Here is a 19,703-nt window from a genome sequence, read left to right as displayed (position 1 = left end):
TTGTACTCAATCGATTTTAATTGACTTAAGTATAAATTGTCAGATGATTCATCGCATTTGGTGGGAAAATACATAAAATTTGCGTAACTATTCCGTCAACGAAGAGAAATCAATTTCCCTTTATAAATTCCAATTTTAGACATATAAATCCAGCATTCATCATTTTCAAAACTCCATCCTCTCTCGCTGTCAGCGAAAGGCATAACATCATTCACGAATGAATAATAGAAATGCATATAAAAAGTTGTTTTCTAAGAATTAAAGAAAAAAAATATATTTTTATAGTTTTTTTCCGGAATAAATATTAGCAATACCCTCTCACGCTACATTAAACACCGAGGAGAGTATACCGGAAGTATTTGTCACTCAGACATCTAGTAAATATGTTCTTCCGGTTAATTCCGATCTCTGGATTCTATTATAGAGTTTAATGTAAATCAATAAGAATAAAAGAATGCAGGAAAATGAGCAATTAAAGGTCTGTTAAACTATTTAGTTACATCCCGACATCAAACAGAAGTTGAACGTTATCATCTGTTGCTGTTCTCCAAACAGATAAATCATTCTGTCTACCCTCTTCAGCCGAATGGATCCCTCCATTTCCGACCACTTGCCGACGTTTTACTCTCTCTACAGGAGGTATCCACACCCTCACTGTCGGCTTACTTGAATCCGAATCGTTCTATTTTCCATAAACATCAATTAGGAATTGCCTGCACAACGTATCATTTCCACGGAATTGATAAGAGAAATTTCCGCTATCAATTTAGATTATAATCCGACAATTGAAAATTCGAATTTTAATAATCGAATTCAGGAAATGATCGTTTTCTATAATCGATTTTCATTCGATTTACTGATTAATCGTTACAAACAAAAGAAATTTAAAAGACTTTTCAAAATACCATTTTTATAACCGAGTACAGCAATTTATACTCTCTGATCAGGATCGTACCTAATTACATTTAAGTATAAACTAATTAAATTCGAGTGATTAATCGTTTTGAAAATCATGTAAACTGTTTAATCGATTTCGTTAATTATGCTTTTCAATGGTAACTAAAAGCAAAGAAGTAAAGCTTTTGATTTCCTAATTGAAAGCGTTTCAGCAATTGATTTATTACTTCGCAAGTATGTTGTTTCTAAAAAAAACCAAACTATCGATTTTAATAATCGATTATTTTTTAAAAAAATCCAGCATTTGAATTAAATGCAAACAAGCATTGATCAGTTCATTTTTAAAATTTATTTATTTTATTTTAAAAGCTTATTATATTATAAAAATTTCAATCCAAACAAAAAAGTTATTCTAAAATTACAAGTAAATAATTTAATAAAGGATTTAAATAAAAAAAGAAAAAATACGATTTTTACTCCAGTTTTTTATATTTATTTTTTAAAGTTTTTAAATAAATTAAAATATTTCTGTGTTACATAATCCGCATGTAGTTTCAGTGTCAAATGTAATACGATAAATCATGTATTAAATAAGCAGACTTTAATTTAAAACATACAAGTATACTATTCTACTACTACTATTAGTAGTAGTAGTAATAGCCGATTAATTCTTGTTGCAACAATTAATTCGTTACTGTTTCTAGTTCGAATAAGTTATGTATTCTACTCCACGTATTTCACCGAGCGGATGTTGTTTAAAACATTATTTCATTTATCACCTTTATACACCTTTTGGCTTGCGAAATATATGAAAATAAATACAGTTACATTTAAGAAAATGTTTTATTAATTATCATAAATGCAAATGATTAACTGTAAAATGCAAGATGCGTTAGCACTTTTTACTTTCTATGAGCTAAACACACGAAGGACGGACGTATCAGTATTGTTTGCAGCAAGTTTTAAAAACAATTTCGTATTCCTTAATATATTATTGTTTCATCTTTCATGCACTTTTCGAAGCAAAATATAAAAAAAATTTAAATTTTAAAGTAAAAAAAAAAAATTAAGTATAGTTTTAAAAGAATACGTGGAATGAACCGTTATTTATTTTCAACGGTGTTTCGTTTCACAGAATTTGATCCTTTCAGCAACCAGTTTGTACTCGGATATTGTATTACAATCGAAACAAAATCAACGATAGAATAACAGGCATATTCTTATATCACAGACGGAATATTAAACTAATGGAGATAAATTATTCGTTTTATAATCAGAAAACATAATTGTGTAAGCGTAATTTTATTATTATTATTATTATTATTATCATACGTGGAGTACCGCCGACATTCGACAATAAAATGGAACAATAAAATTATTTGTAAGTCAACCTCAATGACGAAGTGCAACTGGCAATCACAGGCTTCATCCCACGTCTTCCCACACGTACGACCCGAATGGCGCTTCTTTCAGTCACGTGACCCGAGATTGATGACGTCATGCAGGCGCGGTGTAGCAAATCGTCGCTGTTAGCCGTGGTCTAAGCAGGAAGGAGTGCACACCTATTTACCTAAGGTTCTACGTTTCTGCTGGCAGAACGTAAGACTAGTAACAGTATTAGTTATGTAAATTTAACATGTGTTACGAGAATATAGTTAACTCGTGTGTTTCGCATTTGGAGCCATCATGTAAAAGCTGAAAGTCGAACGATAATGTTTACTTGAAACCAACGAAAATTGTGGTTTACATCATGTTGCCCACTCCGTCGAATTGCTGCAATTTAGCCAAGGATTCTACACCGGGGCGTGAAAGATTGGTAAGAATTAAATAATTGAATTTCTGTTAATCCTCGTACATGCATATTTGCGTGTTGTCGGTTCGAGCATTAAAAAAAGAAAAAAAACAGCTGTTCTATTATCCATTTAGATGCGAAGCGTTAAGCGTTATGTAGCACGTGAAGCTCTGACGTCACATTTCGTAATACCAGTGGGAAAATTTTCCTTCTACATCGTTTAAGCTTAAGGCAAATGGTACTCCTTTAAGAGGTGAATCTTCCTCTCAGCGGGCAAATGGTGCTTGAGGTTTCACACATTCGAAGGATGTACTTAAGTTTGTTACTGGAGAAGGCACGGTATGTGGAGAGGTTAGAATTAACAGTAGATAAGCCTTTTGTGATGTCAAAGTGACACTGCACCGGAAAACGTCCATATGGTATTCCTTTCTACATTGAGAATTTGCCGATAAGTGAAGTCGAGTAGAGATAAAAAAAAGGAAAGTATGTGCGCTGTTTCTATTGACTAAACATCGATAATTGGTCGCAATTAGCCAATTAAATCGCCTATCGTTAACCAACAAAACTTTTTATATTCACATATCTCTACTCTTGTTAATGGACGTTGACCCGACACTTTCCATAGATCTATATTGCGTTAGAGCAGATTATGTCACAAGCTTTATGATATTTGATATTTTATCAAAACGGAGAATAATTTTGTAAGATTTTATGAAATATCAATGAGAAATACGTTTAGAATTTGAGAAAAAAATATATATATATTTTTAAATTTACTAATTGATTTCATTAGTCAGAACATTTTTTTCGTGTTTTCGGTCGCGATTATTATAATACGGTTAAATGATTCGAACAAAACCAATTCAATTCTCCGCGAGATATATCACGTGACGTTACCATAGAGACCGACAGAGCACGTGACAAGTTGCCACTTTATGCCGTCTCGATGCTATCTCCTTCACTTTGTTCAATGATATCACTAAATATAAGACATGTTCTTGGTCGATTGTTCGCACGTAAAATGAAAAAAAAAAGGAAGAAAAAGTAAACTCCTATTTAAATATAGTAATATTTATTCCGAGAAAGAAGCCCTTATCAATTTTAAAGTGTTATCTTTTATTATTATGTGCAATTTGATAAGATTATATTGCTTACGAAATTTAAAAAACAGACAATTATTTTTCTTATGCATTTAGTGTACCGGTAAGGAATGGAAGATTGCTGCAGTTTTTCTTCCTGATCATATTAATAAAGTTAATATGATTTTATTAGTAGGATAATTATTATCTTGCCGTTTGACCTCATTTATAAAATGGATCAAATAGCTGGGGATTGAAGACTACTTAAACATTCTTTTTAGTGGATAATCAATTTTTCCCCCTCTTTTTATTATATTATATAAGAACTCGACAAATTTTAGTCGAGTTTTAATTTATTTTCTTTGCTTTAAATTTAATAAATGTTTTCGAAAATAAACATAAAACATGAAAGGAATTATTTCCTAGAATATTTTAAAAAAGTCTTTAACCTAAATTTTCCCAGAACACCCATTGAACTGAAACAAAATGATAGTATATTGTACTCTGAATGTTTTTTTTAACCTGTAATTGAGATATAGAACATTTTTTATAGTTAAATTCCTGGCTGCTGTTAACAGATAAAAGTTGGGAATGCTGTATTCTGACATAATAGAATTCCCGCTACCAACCATTAACAGTGGGTGACACGTGATCACTGTGGGACAAATAACACTACCAGTCTCAGTCGGAAGAATGCAGTAGACAACATAGGTCAATGTTTACTGTAAGGGAGAACCCCGTAACCTTGAACTAAAAAAAAATCTCGTAATCTCCAACATCAGGTGTGCCGCCAAAGAGAAACACGCTGTCTTTAAACAAAACAATCGTAATTGTGTACATCAACACTAACGCCTTCTTTCACACAATAATAGGTGTTTTCCCTTCTTATATAAACAACTATTTCGTGTTTCATTCTTAAAATTATGCTTTGAATAATCAACTCCCGACCAGACTTGTGTCGAAATTGATCTCCGGCACGTGCTATATGATGAAATGACTCATCTTAGCGTAGTCCCTAGAATATGACGTCAGGTTAGGCACGTGATTTGGAAGGGCTATTTTTCGGTCCCCTTTGCGGTGCCATTGTTCTCTTCAGAAAAAAAAATCTTTTCAGTTCAGTCGAAATTAAGTGAGGGGGAAAAACAACTAGTTTTGTATTATATTTTTTCTTCTTCACAAATTAATCTTCGGCTCTTAGCAAAGTATCGACTGAATATTTAATGTGTCGATCGAAGTATAATATGCAGTTGTCGAATGAATGTCGAGGTAATTTTCTAGATGATGCATGATCTTAACTTTAGTTGCAACGCGTAAATATTAAATAGGAAACCTTAACTTTAAAGTTTACTACATGCCGACATCGTATATCGATATCAGCTGCAATGGATGCGAGCAATAATTCATTAATATCTCATTTATTAATTATAATTTATCGGTTGTGAAGTAACCGTTGAAGGCGGTGTAAGACCAAAAAGTAGTTATTAAAATGGATTAGATAAAAGATTTTAGTATAAATTCTTATTCATAACGTTCAAAATATATAGTATTAAATTTTCATTAATTATGGATTAAGGCAAGTTTTATTATCCGTATTTATAAAAGATTTATAGCATAAATTATCGAGTAATGCAGTCGAAATGCTGAGGCATCCTACCTAAACAGAATTGGATGCTTTGAATTTTTGGTGTCAGTTTAATAATATCGTAGCCGTTGTTGACTGACCCAATAATAGATGATCTCGCTTGATTTAAAATTGTTCGGTGGTTCCCACCATCTTTTGGCCTAGTTTATCCTCTACCGAAAGCTTATATCCAGTTTCATTAAACTTTAATCGTGCAAGTTTATCCTTCGTGAATCATATAAAATGGAATTTTCTACATGAATATTTCAAAATCGTGTGCAGTTTATTTTGTTAATTAGTCAGTGTTTTATGCTCTACATTTTTAGAATAATTTCAAAATAAATTCGATACGAAGTTAATCAAAATCAAAGACTAATAAAGATTTTGAAAGTATGAACTGAAATTATATAAACCAGATTTCAATAGTTAAACCAAAATAAATTAAATGAGGTTTTTATTATCGAACCCATTAATTATTACTGTATACATGTTATCTATATATTAAATAAACATATACATGTACTGTACACATATATTACATAAGTAATTGAATATTTGACTAAATAATTAAGTAATGACAAAGGGTATACAATAACTGTTTATTAAAGAATTAAATTTTCAGTTTTTTAAACAATGTACAATGTAATTATTAGTAAATGCTGTNTGAAATTCCTTAAATTTTAACTATTTTATTTTTTAACATTAAAATTTTGAATATTTTTAAAACTATTTTTTATTAATTGTAAACCTTAAAATTCAAATGATAATAATTAAAAAAATGAAAGTTCTAAAAAAAATATAGTGAAGAAAACAAGAGAAGTGTGATATTTAATGTTGTTGACTGCTCTGGTAATAAATGTTAACTTCCTCATAGTGGGGAAAATTATGAGCAGAGACTACATATCTGGCAATCTGTCTGTATGAATGAAAGTGAAAGAAAACAGACAACTTTGATATTTAATTGGGTTCTTTGCCAACAGTACAAAAAGTCTATTATCAGTCCTGAAAGACAATGAATTACATTGTACTGATTTAATGTCATCTGTGATAATTACAATATAAGGAATGTAACTGTATATAATTTTTAAAATTTATATTGTAATTGAATTGAAATGTAACTTATGTTTTTAAAATAAAAAAAAATTACTTAATAAATACATGGTTTAGCTTCCTGTAACTAACGAGATTTGATGAAAATTTATTTTTGTTTTTCTAATAATAATCAATAATTCTTAGTATCTTCCTCACGTTTTCATCATTATCTCCTCTTCTGTCAAAAGTTGTTTTTATGCTTGAATAAAATAAAACATTAAATACATACAAATGCCTAAGTTAAATACACAACTTAACTCATGGATTATATATGACATAGATGAATTAACCAGCTGTGCTTGGCATTGCCATTTTGATTGAAATATTTAAATTGATGTTAATGTACGTATTTTCAAGAAACATGCTCAATCAGTACCTTGTTTTTGAAGAGTAAGAACTACAATATTAACATTTTTCCCCCCTAGCAACTAATAATCTTCAATGTTTTAGATTAGTAGGTCAATATTCATTTAATTAATAATTATTGTACTTTTAATTTTTTTTAATTTTATTTTTCGCAGAATTGTCTGGCCAAGGCACTGTACGATAATATTGCTGAAACCCCAGATGAATTAGCTTTTCGTAAAGGAGATATATTAACTGTTCTAGAGCAAAATACAAACGACCTCGAAGGATGGTGGTTATGTTGTCTTCGAGGAAGACAAGGAATTGCACCAGGTAACAGATTACGCCTTATTCCTGGTATGTATGACCCAACAGGTATGGGTTATACAGAAGGTCATTCCCGTAGAAGAAGCTGGCAAACAAATGCCAACATGGTAAGTAAATTACTAATCATTTATTTTGCAGTTTTGTTAACTAAGAGTAAAAATATTTAGCAACGTGGAGCAGTGAAAAAGAGAAAAACATAACATATGCTTTTCATTTCTAGACGATGGGAAATATTTTCGCTCTGTCATTATTACGCTGACACCATCCAATTATCTCATCTTCGATTATTCGCGACCCTAAATTTTCTAAAATAGGGACTGTGCTTGAAGTTTGAAAGGTATTGAATCATAGAATGATTAGTTGAGCTTATTAACGTTTCAGTTTAGAATTCTTTTATAACTTTCTAATTGTATGTTTCCTTCCGAATCTTAAAAGGTCTAATATTACTTTTGTTTTATATTTACTCACTTAGTTAACCAGAATTGTTGAGTTTCTATATAAAACTTCAGCTAGAATTCTATTATGTTAATATGTATTTCATATAGGCTGAAGTTTACAAGAATCTAATCTTGAAAAGATGGAATATTATTTGTGTTTACGTTGTCTTGTCCGCTGTTGAGAGAGAGCTGAAAAAAGCGTTAGCTATACTCCTTGACTTATAAATTTCTAATTTGGTAAATTATTCAATAATTTAAAAAAATAACGGGACATAAAACTTTTAGAAAAATGAAATTTTATGTAAACAGCAAAGCGTTGTACAGATGAAAATGTTTTATTGATTATTTACAGAAGAGAAAAAAGTCAATAATGTCACTTTCCTAATCATAAAACTATATTTTATATTTATGAAATTCCTTAAATTTTAACTATTTTATTTTTTAACATTAAAATTTTGAATATTTTTAAAACTATTTTTTATTAATTGTAAACCTTAAAATTCAAATGATAATAATTAAAAAAATGAAAGTTCTAAAAAAAATATAGTGAAGAAAACAAGAGAAGTGTGATATTTAATGTTGTTGACTGCTCTGGTAATAAATGTTAACTTCCTCATAGTGGGGAAAATTATGAGCAGAGACTACATATCTGGCAATCTGTCTGTATGAATGAAAGTGAAAGAAAACAGACAACTTTGATATTTAATTGGGTTCTTTGCCAACAGTACAAAAAGTCTATTATCAGTCCTGAAAGACAATGAATTACATTGTACTGATTTAATGTCATCTGTGATAATTACAATATAAGGAATGTAACTGTATATAATTTTTAAAATTTATCAAATAGAAAATTGTTTAGTCTTTAAAATTGTGACATTCATTTATTGCTTATTGTTAATACACTAATAGTTTATATAGAGTGTTTAAAATAAGAAGATAATAAGATTAAAATGAAAAAATCTTTAATTTTATTTTTAAAAAGTATTTTTATTTGAAGTGATTTTAATTTTAAACTATTTTCAAAAATGTGTATATCTTAGAAGTTTCTTTATGAAATTATAATTATAAACATTGCAAATAAGTTTGATACTGTTCAAAATTTAAGTTTTAATGGATAAATTTTAAAATATGATGATATATTATGGTTTTAATTTTAAAATATGATGATATATTATGGTTTTTCAACTGACTTAAGTAAATATTTATAGATTATAAATAATGTTCTGTAATTATTCAAAATGAAAGAAAAGACAAGAAAGCAAAAATAATCAATGATTTTTCATGATACTGTATTTTATTATTTTATCCTTATTTTGTATTTATACAGTATTCATTTTACCGCAATTAACTCAATAAGACACTTTTTATTATAAACAGCAAATAAATAGCCTATACTCAAGATTTCTTTTTGAATGTGAGATGTTATCCATTATTCAATACCTTACATCTCTGAATAACTTAATTATAAATATAACATGCTCTAAAAATTACATTAAGAAAAAGTTGCTTCAGTGTTAGTCAATTCCCAATACTGTGTTAAGTATCTTGGATTTTCTGAATTGAAGTAGACAAGTTTCTTCTTTGAGTCTGATTGATTTTGATTGTTAAATCTGTTTTTCTGAATATATCAACTTGACAGTTCAATTAAGAATGGTTGTCAAAAGAATTTTCTGTATTAATCGTTTGTTGAGTGACATAAAAAAATGACTTTGCAATCAAGATGATGGATTAAGGTAATTCTCGTTTGTTGAAATAAATTTATTTTCGATTATGTTGACTACATTTTGATATCTTATATCTTTCCAATTATGCTTTTTCTTTTGGTATGTCTTATAAGTTGAAAAATTTAGTATAGTTCGAAATCATAAAATTATTTCGAAAATTAAGATATTTCACTATTTCTAAAATGAATCATTCATCACTTTAAGCATTCAAGTACTTTTACTTCACAGAACGTAAAATTAGTCTTTAAATTATGATATTCAAATTGGTTATGTGCGATTCTCAGTATTTATGTTTATTTTATTATCTTGAATCAAAATCAATAAGATTTATAATTTATTCATAAAAAATTTTAATCACAGTATTTTATGGATTATAAAAAGTCATAATCTTTTCTGAGTAGGCTATTAAATTATAGAGCATATTTTATTAATAGTTTTTAAAGTTACTGTAACGGAGGTATTATCAGTGAAATGCAGTAACGAAAACAATCTGGTGACAATATCTAATAGATTTTCTTCATACGTTACATTATAATTAATGCTTCTCAATCAAATGTTTAATGTTATAAAATATAAATACTAAATAAATCTTATTAAATTACATTTTTAATGTAACAATATATGTAATATTATAAGAATGCGATTTACTTTTATCATCTGTATGATTTACTGAAAAGTTACTGCACAGAAAATGTAATGTGACGCTAAATCACATAGGTCAATTGTCGAAATCCAAAAGCCGCCGTTTGATGACAGTTGAAAATCGATTTTATATTGAAAGCAGTTGATGTCTTTTCCTGAAAATCGCGAGTAATTTAACATCTTTTCTTTCGCGATTCCTTCGATCTAGTACAGTACATTACAAACACCGAGATAGGACCAACAAATATCCAGATGTGGAATATGATGAGCCTATACAAAGCAACGTGTAGATCTGAATCCCTGATTTCCTACCCAAAATCATTCATATTCTGAAAGAGAACTACATTCTATCCTTGTCCCTTAAGCAGTACATCGTATTTGAGCATGTGTATTATTTTGACGTTAAAATTCTTTTATATTCTCAATTATTTGATGGTCATTAGTCATAAAAACGCAAAATATTTAGGTTTTACGTCGAAATCATTCCAAACCGAACCATTTTTTTTAGAACTTAGAATCATTGGCACCAGTTTTTGTGAATGAATACAATACGTAGCCATGAAAAGTAATTGATACAATTGTTTTTGTTATCTGAATGATCGCTTCGTGCCCTGTAAGTGATGAGGTAATAAATCCGCAATACAAACGCTCTTTTTATTTCTATTAAGATACATTTTAAAAAACTTTTCTCTGTCATTTTAACTGAAATTAGAAAGCAGATACAAATTGAAATATAATATTTTGGTTCTCAGAACTACATTAATTTAATAAAATTAATCGAAAATAGCAAAAGAATTTTAAACCAAAAATCGTAAGATTTATAAAATTATATTTTCAAAATAGCTATTTTTCGTTTATAATTTTTAAAACGTACCTAGTACTGCGTGTTGTCGGTTCGAGCATTAAAAAAATAAAAAAANATCTAATGAAGTCAGTAAAATTAAAAAATGAAAATTAAGTAGACTACTAAAAATATTCTTAAATATGAAATAATGAAAATAATATGCTTTATTTTAAAAAATAAATAAATTTTTAAAATGTTCTTAACTATTTTAAATCACTTTATATGCAGATTTATTTATAACAACTCTTAATGGCTTTTAACTTCTTATAAATGTAATTTACTAGAGATTGCTTAATTAAAAGATTTAATCATCATGTGTAAATGTTTACAAAAGAGTATTTTAATATAATTTAATATTTTGTTTTGTTTTGCAAAGTTTTAGTTTCTTTATTAATATAGTTAATTTGTTTAATATAATTATCAATTTGAATAGATTAAAGTTTTTCAAATAATCAATTATGAAATTCATTGTCAAATTTTATATTGATTTTATCATTTATAATTACTTAATAATTAGTATACAAATATCTTTGTAAATTAATGTTTAATAACAAATTTTAATTGCAATTCTTTAAATATTTTTAATATTAAATAATTAAATTATACAGATAATAATTTGCAATTTTTAAATATTAAAATTGATCTTATAAAAAGCATATACTGTAATTTGCAAGATAGAATTATACAATTAATAATGATTTTATTTTTTAAATAGGTTGTAACACCCCAAAAAATTGGTAATGTTTATCTTTATGATGTTCCAGCAAGTGCTAAATTGACAGAAAATTATGATGTTCCTCCAACTCATACAATATCTCGTACCTGGCAAGCACAAAAAGGTTCTGAATTAACACAAACTATATTAATTAATTTTTTAAATATATTGTATATATATATGAATTTTATGGTTATAATTGTATTTTTTTGTTATAGTGAATTCTTTTGATAATCCACCTAGTCCAACTTTATTAAAGAAACAAGCAATGTACAATGAACCAAAGTCAAATAAGCCAGTATATGATATTCCAAGATCAAGTATTTCACCTTTTAATAGTTTGAGATCACACACACCATTATCAGATAACTCTTCCTTGGGAAGTGCTTATGATGTACCAAAGAGTATTGATGAGGCAGATATTTCTTCATATAACATTCCTCCTGCACCAAGACCAGTTCAAGATAAGCAATCATATGATGTACCATCAGTTTTTCTTTTAAATGTTACAAATGCTTATGATATTCCACCTTCCAGTCATCCAAAGTATACATATGATGTTCCTCTTTCACAATGTTCCAGTGGAATTTCTGAATTATCTATTACATCATCATCTAATGTTTCACCTTCAAGCAGTCAGACTAGCTTGAATTTGTCAATGTCTAGTTTATGTGAATCAAATCGGTCAAGTATGGAACAACAACCTCAAGAATTATATGATGTTCCACCTATGGGTCCACATCGTCCTGTTGAAAGTGATCAAATTACATCAAAAATAAATTCTGCAATTCCATTGCCTAAACTATTTCCAACAGAATTATATGATGTTCCAACTAATAATGCACTAGCACAGTTTTATGATATACCACCAACTCCACTTCCTGCTCATAAAAAAATACCAGAAGGTGTTTATGATGTACCTCCACAAGTAACTAGGGACAGCAATCAAATTTTGAAGATTGAAAATTCTGTTTCATCTGATTCATCTAAACGATTATCTTCAAGTAGCACTGATTTAAAAGATTTTCCAAATATTGAAGGATCAGAATTAAGATTAGAATTAGATGCTGCTATGGAGATGCTAGTTAAACACCATCAAGAAGTACAAAGTGCAATGATTAAACTTTTCAGTTTTGTAAATGCAACTTGGAAAAAACAAGAGGATATGGAAAATAAAATGCAAGATATAAAATTAGTTTGTTATAGGATAAAAAGTACACTTCAAGATTTTGTTAACTTTGTTCTTGGAGCATTAGCAAATTCGATGCATGCTGCTGATAAGTGTCTTAGTCATAAGTTAGCAAAATTGATAAAACCATTGTTAGATTCAAATGAACTTATAGGAACTTTATGCAAATCTTTAGATGAAAAAAATTGGAAAATAACTTTATCAGTTGAAGATGATAATTCATATGATGAACTTGATCAATTAGTTGTAACAGCTCGTAATCTTGTTGAAGATTTGAGACAGGTTGCATCATTTATACAAGGTAATTGCACTCTAATCTTTAAACGTTCACCATATATTGTACAAACAAACTGTAATAAAAAAAATGATGATAATAAAACAGATTTTTCCAAAAATGTTCAGTCAAGACCTTTACCACCCACTCCAAAAAATCCTGCTAAAGATGAAGTTAATTTGGAATTAGACAAAAAGGACCAAGTAAATGATTATGATTATGTAAATTTGGAATCTAAAGAAGCTGTTGAAAAAGAAAATGAAGAAATTAAAGCTTCACTTCCAAAAGAACTACAAAAATCATTTGAAAATTTAATCAAACAGTCACAAATTCCTGTGGAAAGTGAAGTAAAAAATTATTCAGTAAAATCTCAGACGAATTTAGATCCTAATGATCAACAGTTATTAGAATTTTATGGAGAACAATTTGAAATTCATTTATCTTACTTAACAAATGCTATAGATGCTTTCTTAATGACAATAGAAAGCAACCAACCACCTAAAGTCTTTATTGGCCATAGTAAATTTGTTGTAATTAGTGCACACAAATTAGTTTATATTGGTGATACCATATACAGAAATGTTCAAAACAATGATATTAAAAGCCAAGTAATGAAACATGCAAATTCTCTATGTGATTCTCTCAAAGAAGTAGTCAATTCTACAAAAAAGGCAGCAGTACAATTTCCATGTATAGTATCTGTACAGGAAATGGTGGATTCAGTTGTGGATGTTTCTCATTTTGCTAATGATCTCAAACTTGTTATAGTTCAGGCAACTAAATTTTGATGCTACAGATAGTATTTAGGACTAGATGTTGTATTATTGTATATACTGTTTTCATATATATATAAGCTTATAATAAGAATATTTTATACTTTTTTGAAATTATCATCTTATTTTTAATTTTTTTTTTATCATGTGGCCATGTCAATGGTATTAAGTATGTATAATATGATAATTTCTGTAATTCTGTAGTTAAATATATATAATGTGTCTGTTCTTATAATTCCAAATTTATTATAAATAGCCAGGAGCCTGCTGGCACAGGTGAAAAAATCTATCATATTTCCAAAAACTTCAAAATTTATGAGGTGTTCTTCTAAACTTAAAATGGCCTCAACTAAAATTGGTAATTAAAACATTTTATATTACCATATTCAATAAAAGGGATACATAAATACATCTCTTAGAGTGAATGGCTAAAAGCATTTATTTTTTTGGAAGCTGGCTAATTTTTAAAATATTTTTAAATATTCCAATTGATATTTTAAAATATTTATAAACATGAAAAAATTTTTGAGTTTAAAAAAATGCATAATATAAAATTTTTATGCAATAAATTATATACAAGTATATTCCAAAACTTTTTATGTAAGTTTTTGAACTGGTTTAATCCAGAAATAAAAAAACAACATATCATTGACTAATGAATCATAAAAAAAATCCACATAAGGATTCAGTTAAACTGTATTAGTAGAAGCATTATTTAAACTAATTTAAAATATATCAAATGAATTGTTGTGCCAAAACTATGAAAAGTATTTATTGATCATTGCAGTAAACTTATTTCTGATAAACACTGGTTTGAAATATATGGATTTACAGTACTGTATATTTTTAAACAGTGTTAAATGGTTTTGGGACATATAGGCAATAATTCCTGTTTAGCTTGATGAAAATGTTTGTTATATGCAGTAGGCAATAATTATATACTATAAACAACAATATATTTATAAAACAAAATAGCTTTAAAATTGATTTATTCTTATTTTTGTGATATCTTTTCATAGATGCAAAATAAATTTTGCTCAAAAAATAAAAAAATCGCTAATAAGTTTTCTTATTACAATAAAAATTTGTGAATTTTGTAACTATTATTTCTATTGTATAAATGTCTTTGAGTATAAATAAATATTGCTATATTAATTAAATCTATTAATGGTTTTTATTAAAAAAAATACATTTATATATAATTTTAAGTTCTTTATTATATTTATGAATTTTCATAAAGACTCTGTTTTTAGTTTAGTAAAAAATATAAAAACTTTTTCAACTTGTTCAAAGGTTTTATTGCAGGATTTTTAAATTCTGTTTACAAAATTTATTTAAAGTTTATTTTCACATAATTATAAAAATATAAAGAATAATATTAATATTAAAGTTTTAGAAAACAAATTAAAAGGATATAGAATTTCAAATGTTTATATAAAGAAAATAAAAATAGTTTTTACCTTAAAAAATTATATATATTTAAGTTTTTTAAAATAAGATGTAATTTTACATTCATACAAAAATTATTATACAAAAAAGACCTCAAGCTAAGCATTTCTATTACTAGTAATGATAATTGTAAGTTGTTAAAGAACTCAAAAATATAAAACTATGAAATACTAATATTACTCTTAATTAAAGCTTTTGAAAATGAGAAGAGTTATACAGTATAAAAAATAAAATTCTGCAAAATTCATAAGTTTTCAGCAAAGTAATTTTGTTGCTATTTTGAATTAATGACAATGCTAATATACATCAATAATTATAAATATAGATATTTTTTCACATTGTCATCAATTTTTAAATTCCATTAACTTAAAAGTATATATAAACAATTTGTATAATCTTCAGTTAACTATTAGATCAAGTACTAAGTTATAAACTTCTAACGAGAAGACAAGTAAAGGAGCCAATTTACAAACGAAGAAATATAAATATTACATTGAAAAATTTGAGTCTGAAATAGGTGACAGAATGAAGCTAGTTCAAAAGGTGGGTTTCAGTGAAATTTATAATAAATTAGCAAAATTTTTAATGACTATATTATCGAATTAAGCCCTCATAGAATTAAATACGTAAACAAAATGACATCTAAGTTTAAACAGGAGTTTTTTGATCTGGACTGTTACAGGGCCAAGAAACAGACTTAAAGAATATACTCTGGCATTATTCCGTAAAAATAGATCAAGAGAACGATTAATTGAATATAGTGGTTCAAAAAGAAAATATAATAACCTTATAAAGGCAAAGAAAAGAAGGTATTTTAACCTGTTGAACAAAAAACTATTAATAGACAAGAATAATACTTTCTTCTGGTCAATGATGAAAAAATATCATCCGAGGACGGGATGGAAAACCAGGATCATATCGATTTTGTATTTTCGGATGATATTCAAAAGGAGTGATGGGCTAAATCCCAGTAATTATAGGTAATTAGAGACCCATTACTCTATTGTCTACATTAAGAAAAATTTTTATACCAGTTCTCGCGAATAGGTTTGATCAATGGACAAGAATGAATTCTTTGATATCTAATTCACAATTTGCATTCGTCAAGAGGAGTGGAACGGAAGTTGTAACTTTTGTATTGCTCTCAACTATTCAAATTCATCTTTCTAGAAAAAGACTCAAAGTCTATGCAGCTTTTTTAGATCCAGAAAAGGCCTTTGATTCGATATCAATAGAAAAACTATATGCTAAATTAAAAATACATGATGCGGATCCAATATTTATAAAAGCGATAAAATCTTTATTTGGTCACTGGTTACAATTAAAAGTGGTAGAAATATTTATTCTCCTTTTGACATATGCGGAGGTCCCTTGCAAGGTGACCCATTATCACCTTACCTATTTAATTTCGTGATCCATGATATTGATAAACAATTCAAAAGGGAAGAAGATGGAATTCCATGAAGTTAATAGGAATTACACAAATAATTGGTATAATAAATTTAGTCTTATGTTGGCCAGATATGGGATATCACATATATTATTTAATAATATATGTGATATCCCATATCACATATATGTGATATGGGATAATAATACAGAATACAGAAGACGATTGGAACTTCGGATTTACTACTTTAGTGGAAAATATGTTTAATAACTAAATCGACCAAGAAATGAAAAAAATTACAGAAGTCAAAATTTCATTCATGGTATATTAACAATTTAAGTTTTCCTCCTTCGAACGATTATATTAATTTTCAAATCCAATTTAAGATGAAAAGATTTTATATGTAGCTTAGATTGAACAGTTTTTATGTAGTAGTCGATGCGAAGTATCCAAATATTAAGAATAGTCAATGCAGGATGTGTCAAGATCAATTTTCTATCTACCATTTAATTTGTACATGTAATGGATATATAAATTTTAGAGATCAATTCGGTATTTCTATTTTGACTGCATGTAAATCTATAGAAGAATTTTACAACAAACTATTTCAAATGGGTCCAACTATGATAACAACAGTATATAATTTTTTAAACGAGTATATTAAATTGTCAGTGGACTACGGCGGTAATATAGAAAACGAGCCTCAAGTCTGAATTCACTGATTTAACTCTGTTTTTTCAAGTTCTACGGAAAAATTTCCAACATCATAGAAATTATATATTCATATTAGTTCAACTTTCTGTTTGTAGTGTGTTAATTTATTGTACCCCCCTTGTAACTAAATAAATTCCATGATAAGTTAATAAATTTGAATTTGTATTATCATAATTTTTTCTGATTATGAAATAACTGTGTAGTCTATCATACATTACTTACATTTTCTAAGATACCAAAAGAAATTTTAGTTTCATATTATTATTGTGATTTTAATTTTAGAGACAATTTACAGAAATGTATTTAAAAAATGAAGTCTGAATGAACTTATGAGAATAAAAAGTTAGTAAAATAATACATAAATTCATGTTAAGTTGTAGAAGACAATCTGTTCTATAACATTTTAAAAGTTTTTTCATTTGATAATTAATACTATATTGGAAGTAAAACTTCAAAATAAAACAAAAAATTAAATTTACTTTGTCCTATATGACAAAATTTAAAAACTATTTATTTATTATTTATAGCTTGTAAGCAATTTGTCTCTGTCTTCTGGTTATGAAATCAATCTTAAAACAATTTACAAATTTAATAATTTAACATGAAAAATAGATGCTAAATTTTTTTATATATTTATAATTTTTTCTATTCACAAATGATATTTATTTCTCTGTCAAACTTTCAATAATTTTTGCATGGGATAAAGAGTTAAGCAAGTTATTATAGCTATTAAAGATTAAGTATTTATGCAAGTTATTATAGCTATTAAAGATTAAGTATTTATAGAACAAAATGATCTGTATGTAATTTTCTTATCTAAATATTAATTATATGTATTATCTATGTGATGAAAAGGCTATTTATTTCAGTATGAATTGCTCTTTATTTTGTGCATTAAGATTCATGAAATGAAGATATGACTAAATATTCATTATACTTTCATAAATACAATATATTTCACAATATAAAAGTGGAACATGATAGAATGAAATAACAATTTTGTGACGAATAGAAATGCAATGTAATGAGTTACATCAATAGTTATAGAAATTAAATTTTCAGCATCTTCAAATTTTATATATTGAAGAAATGCGTTTACTCTCTTAAATTATTAGAAAAGATTTTAAGTAATTATACGTAAATTTTGAAGTATTTATAGTTTAAAAAAACATATTNTATTTTATTATATTCAATACTATTATATTGATTATATACGTATATATTAAATGAAATTTAGATGGCCTGTATAATCTAAAAGTGATTAAAACTTTTACTTTTCTATCTTTATGTTATATTATTTATGTAATATATATTTAAATTTATATTACAATAATTGGATGATTTCTTGTACAATTAATTTTGCTTGAATTAACAACAATTTAATGTTTGTTTATTTAATAAATAATTTCACTTCTGTCAACAGTTTTGGCCACCAAATCATTATTTTTTTAAATTGTGTATCTAGAATAACCAAGATTAACACAATATTAAAGTAAATATTATTTTAATTCTTTTAAATACAATTTTCTCTAAAAGCAATTTAAAAATATATTTTTTTGTATTTTAATTAATTTATTTACATAATTAATTAACGCGTAGAAGATTCAAAATAGGTTAATAAATTGCTTGCTTTTATCAAAAATAAGTTAATATGTATGGAATTTATATTCTACATACTGATGGCAAAATGTAAGGATAATAAAAGTTTTATAAAATTAATCAAATAAGGAATTAGAAAGCAAAATCGAACAAAAATTATATTTTTATATATAAAATGTAACCATTAACAATCGTTCGTCTGCAATTGTTTCTTCCTTTCTTTACTATAATATTATGAAATAAACTGTTTATTGCAAAATTTGACACGGAACTAAACCAATAAAATACTTTAATATTTACGAATTAATGACGTTTTCACAACGTATAATGTACTGTACAGTACGTATTATTCTATTGGATTTTCAAGCTTTTTATACACGAACAATGACTACGATTTTAATCTTGTTTCCTCTTAAACTTTTTTACAAATAGACAATTTTCATTTCCTTTATTTCTTTCATTATAGATTATACGATATATTCAGTGAAATTATATTCGTTCTAAATAAAACAGTAAATATCAAAACCTGTATTTTTGAACCTTTATTTGTTTCATGTTTTATATTATGAATTAAGTTTAGATATATTTTAAAGATAAGTATATGTATATTTATGATTCGAATTCTATTACAGAACTACTATATATGATTATATATAATAACATAGAATTATCAATTCCAACCGGTAAGTCTTGTTAGAATTTAAATGGATTGTATTTACATATCACATCATAAAAACATAGTTTGAATTGTCGTATAGAACTGAAAGAACAATAGCGTAGTTTTATTTCTCTACTAAATA

General features: G+C 26.8%; 1 protein-coding gene across 1 annotated transcript; it reads left to right on the top strand.

Annotated features, from left to right (window-relative positions):
- The first annotated feature begins 2,137 nt into the window (after positions 1-2,137).
- Positions 2,138-14,304, top strand: LOC111614331 (breast cancer anti-estrogen resistance protein 1-like). Its single transcript, XM_023355699.1, has 4 exons — positions 2,138-2,713; positions 7,003-7,260; positions 11,516-11,639; positions 11,734-14,304. Exons 1-4 carry the CDS (start codon positions 2,648-2,650, stop codon positions 13,764-13,766), a joined length of 2,481 nt encoding a protein of 826 aa, XP_023211467.1. The 5' UTR covers positions 2,138-2,647; the 3' UTR covers positions 13,767-14,304.
- The last annotated feature ends 5,399 nt before the right edge of the window (positions 14,305-19,703 follow it).

Source organism: Centruroides sculpturatus, unplaced genomic scaffold (genome assembly GCF_000671375.1).
Source record: "Centruroides sculpturatus isolate CEXI.00-Female unplaced genomic scaffold, Cexi_2.0 scaffold139, whole genome shotgun sequence".
Taxonomy (NCBI): Eukaryota; Metazoa; Arthropoda; class Arachnida; order Scorpiones; family Buthidae; genus Centruroides; species Centruroides sculpturatus.
Note: the sequence above shows the minus strand (reverse complement) of the source record. Positions and strands in the feature narration are given on the sequence as shown.

What these genes read in the sequence shown, in the direction of transcription:
- LOC111614331 (XM_023355699.1), top strand. Translation starts at nt 2,648, where the DNA reads ATGTTGCCCACTCCGTCGAATTGCTGCAATTTAGCCAAGGATTCTACA. An exon ending in GGCAAACAAATGCCAACATG is followed by an intron (nt 7,261 to 11,515) that starts GTAAGTAAATTA and finishes TTTTTTAAATAG; the next exon opens with GTTGTAACACCCCAAAAAAT. An exon ending in TACCTGGCAAGCACAAAAAG is followed by an intron (nt 11,640 to 11,733) that starts GTTCTGAATTAA and finishes TTTTTGTTATAG; the next exon opens with TGAATTCTTTTGATAATCCA.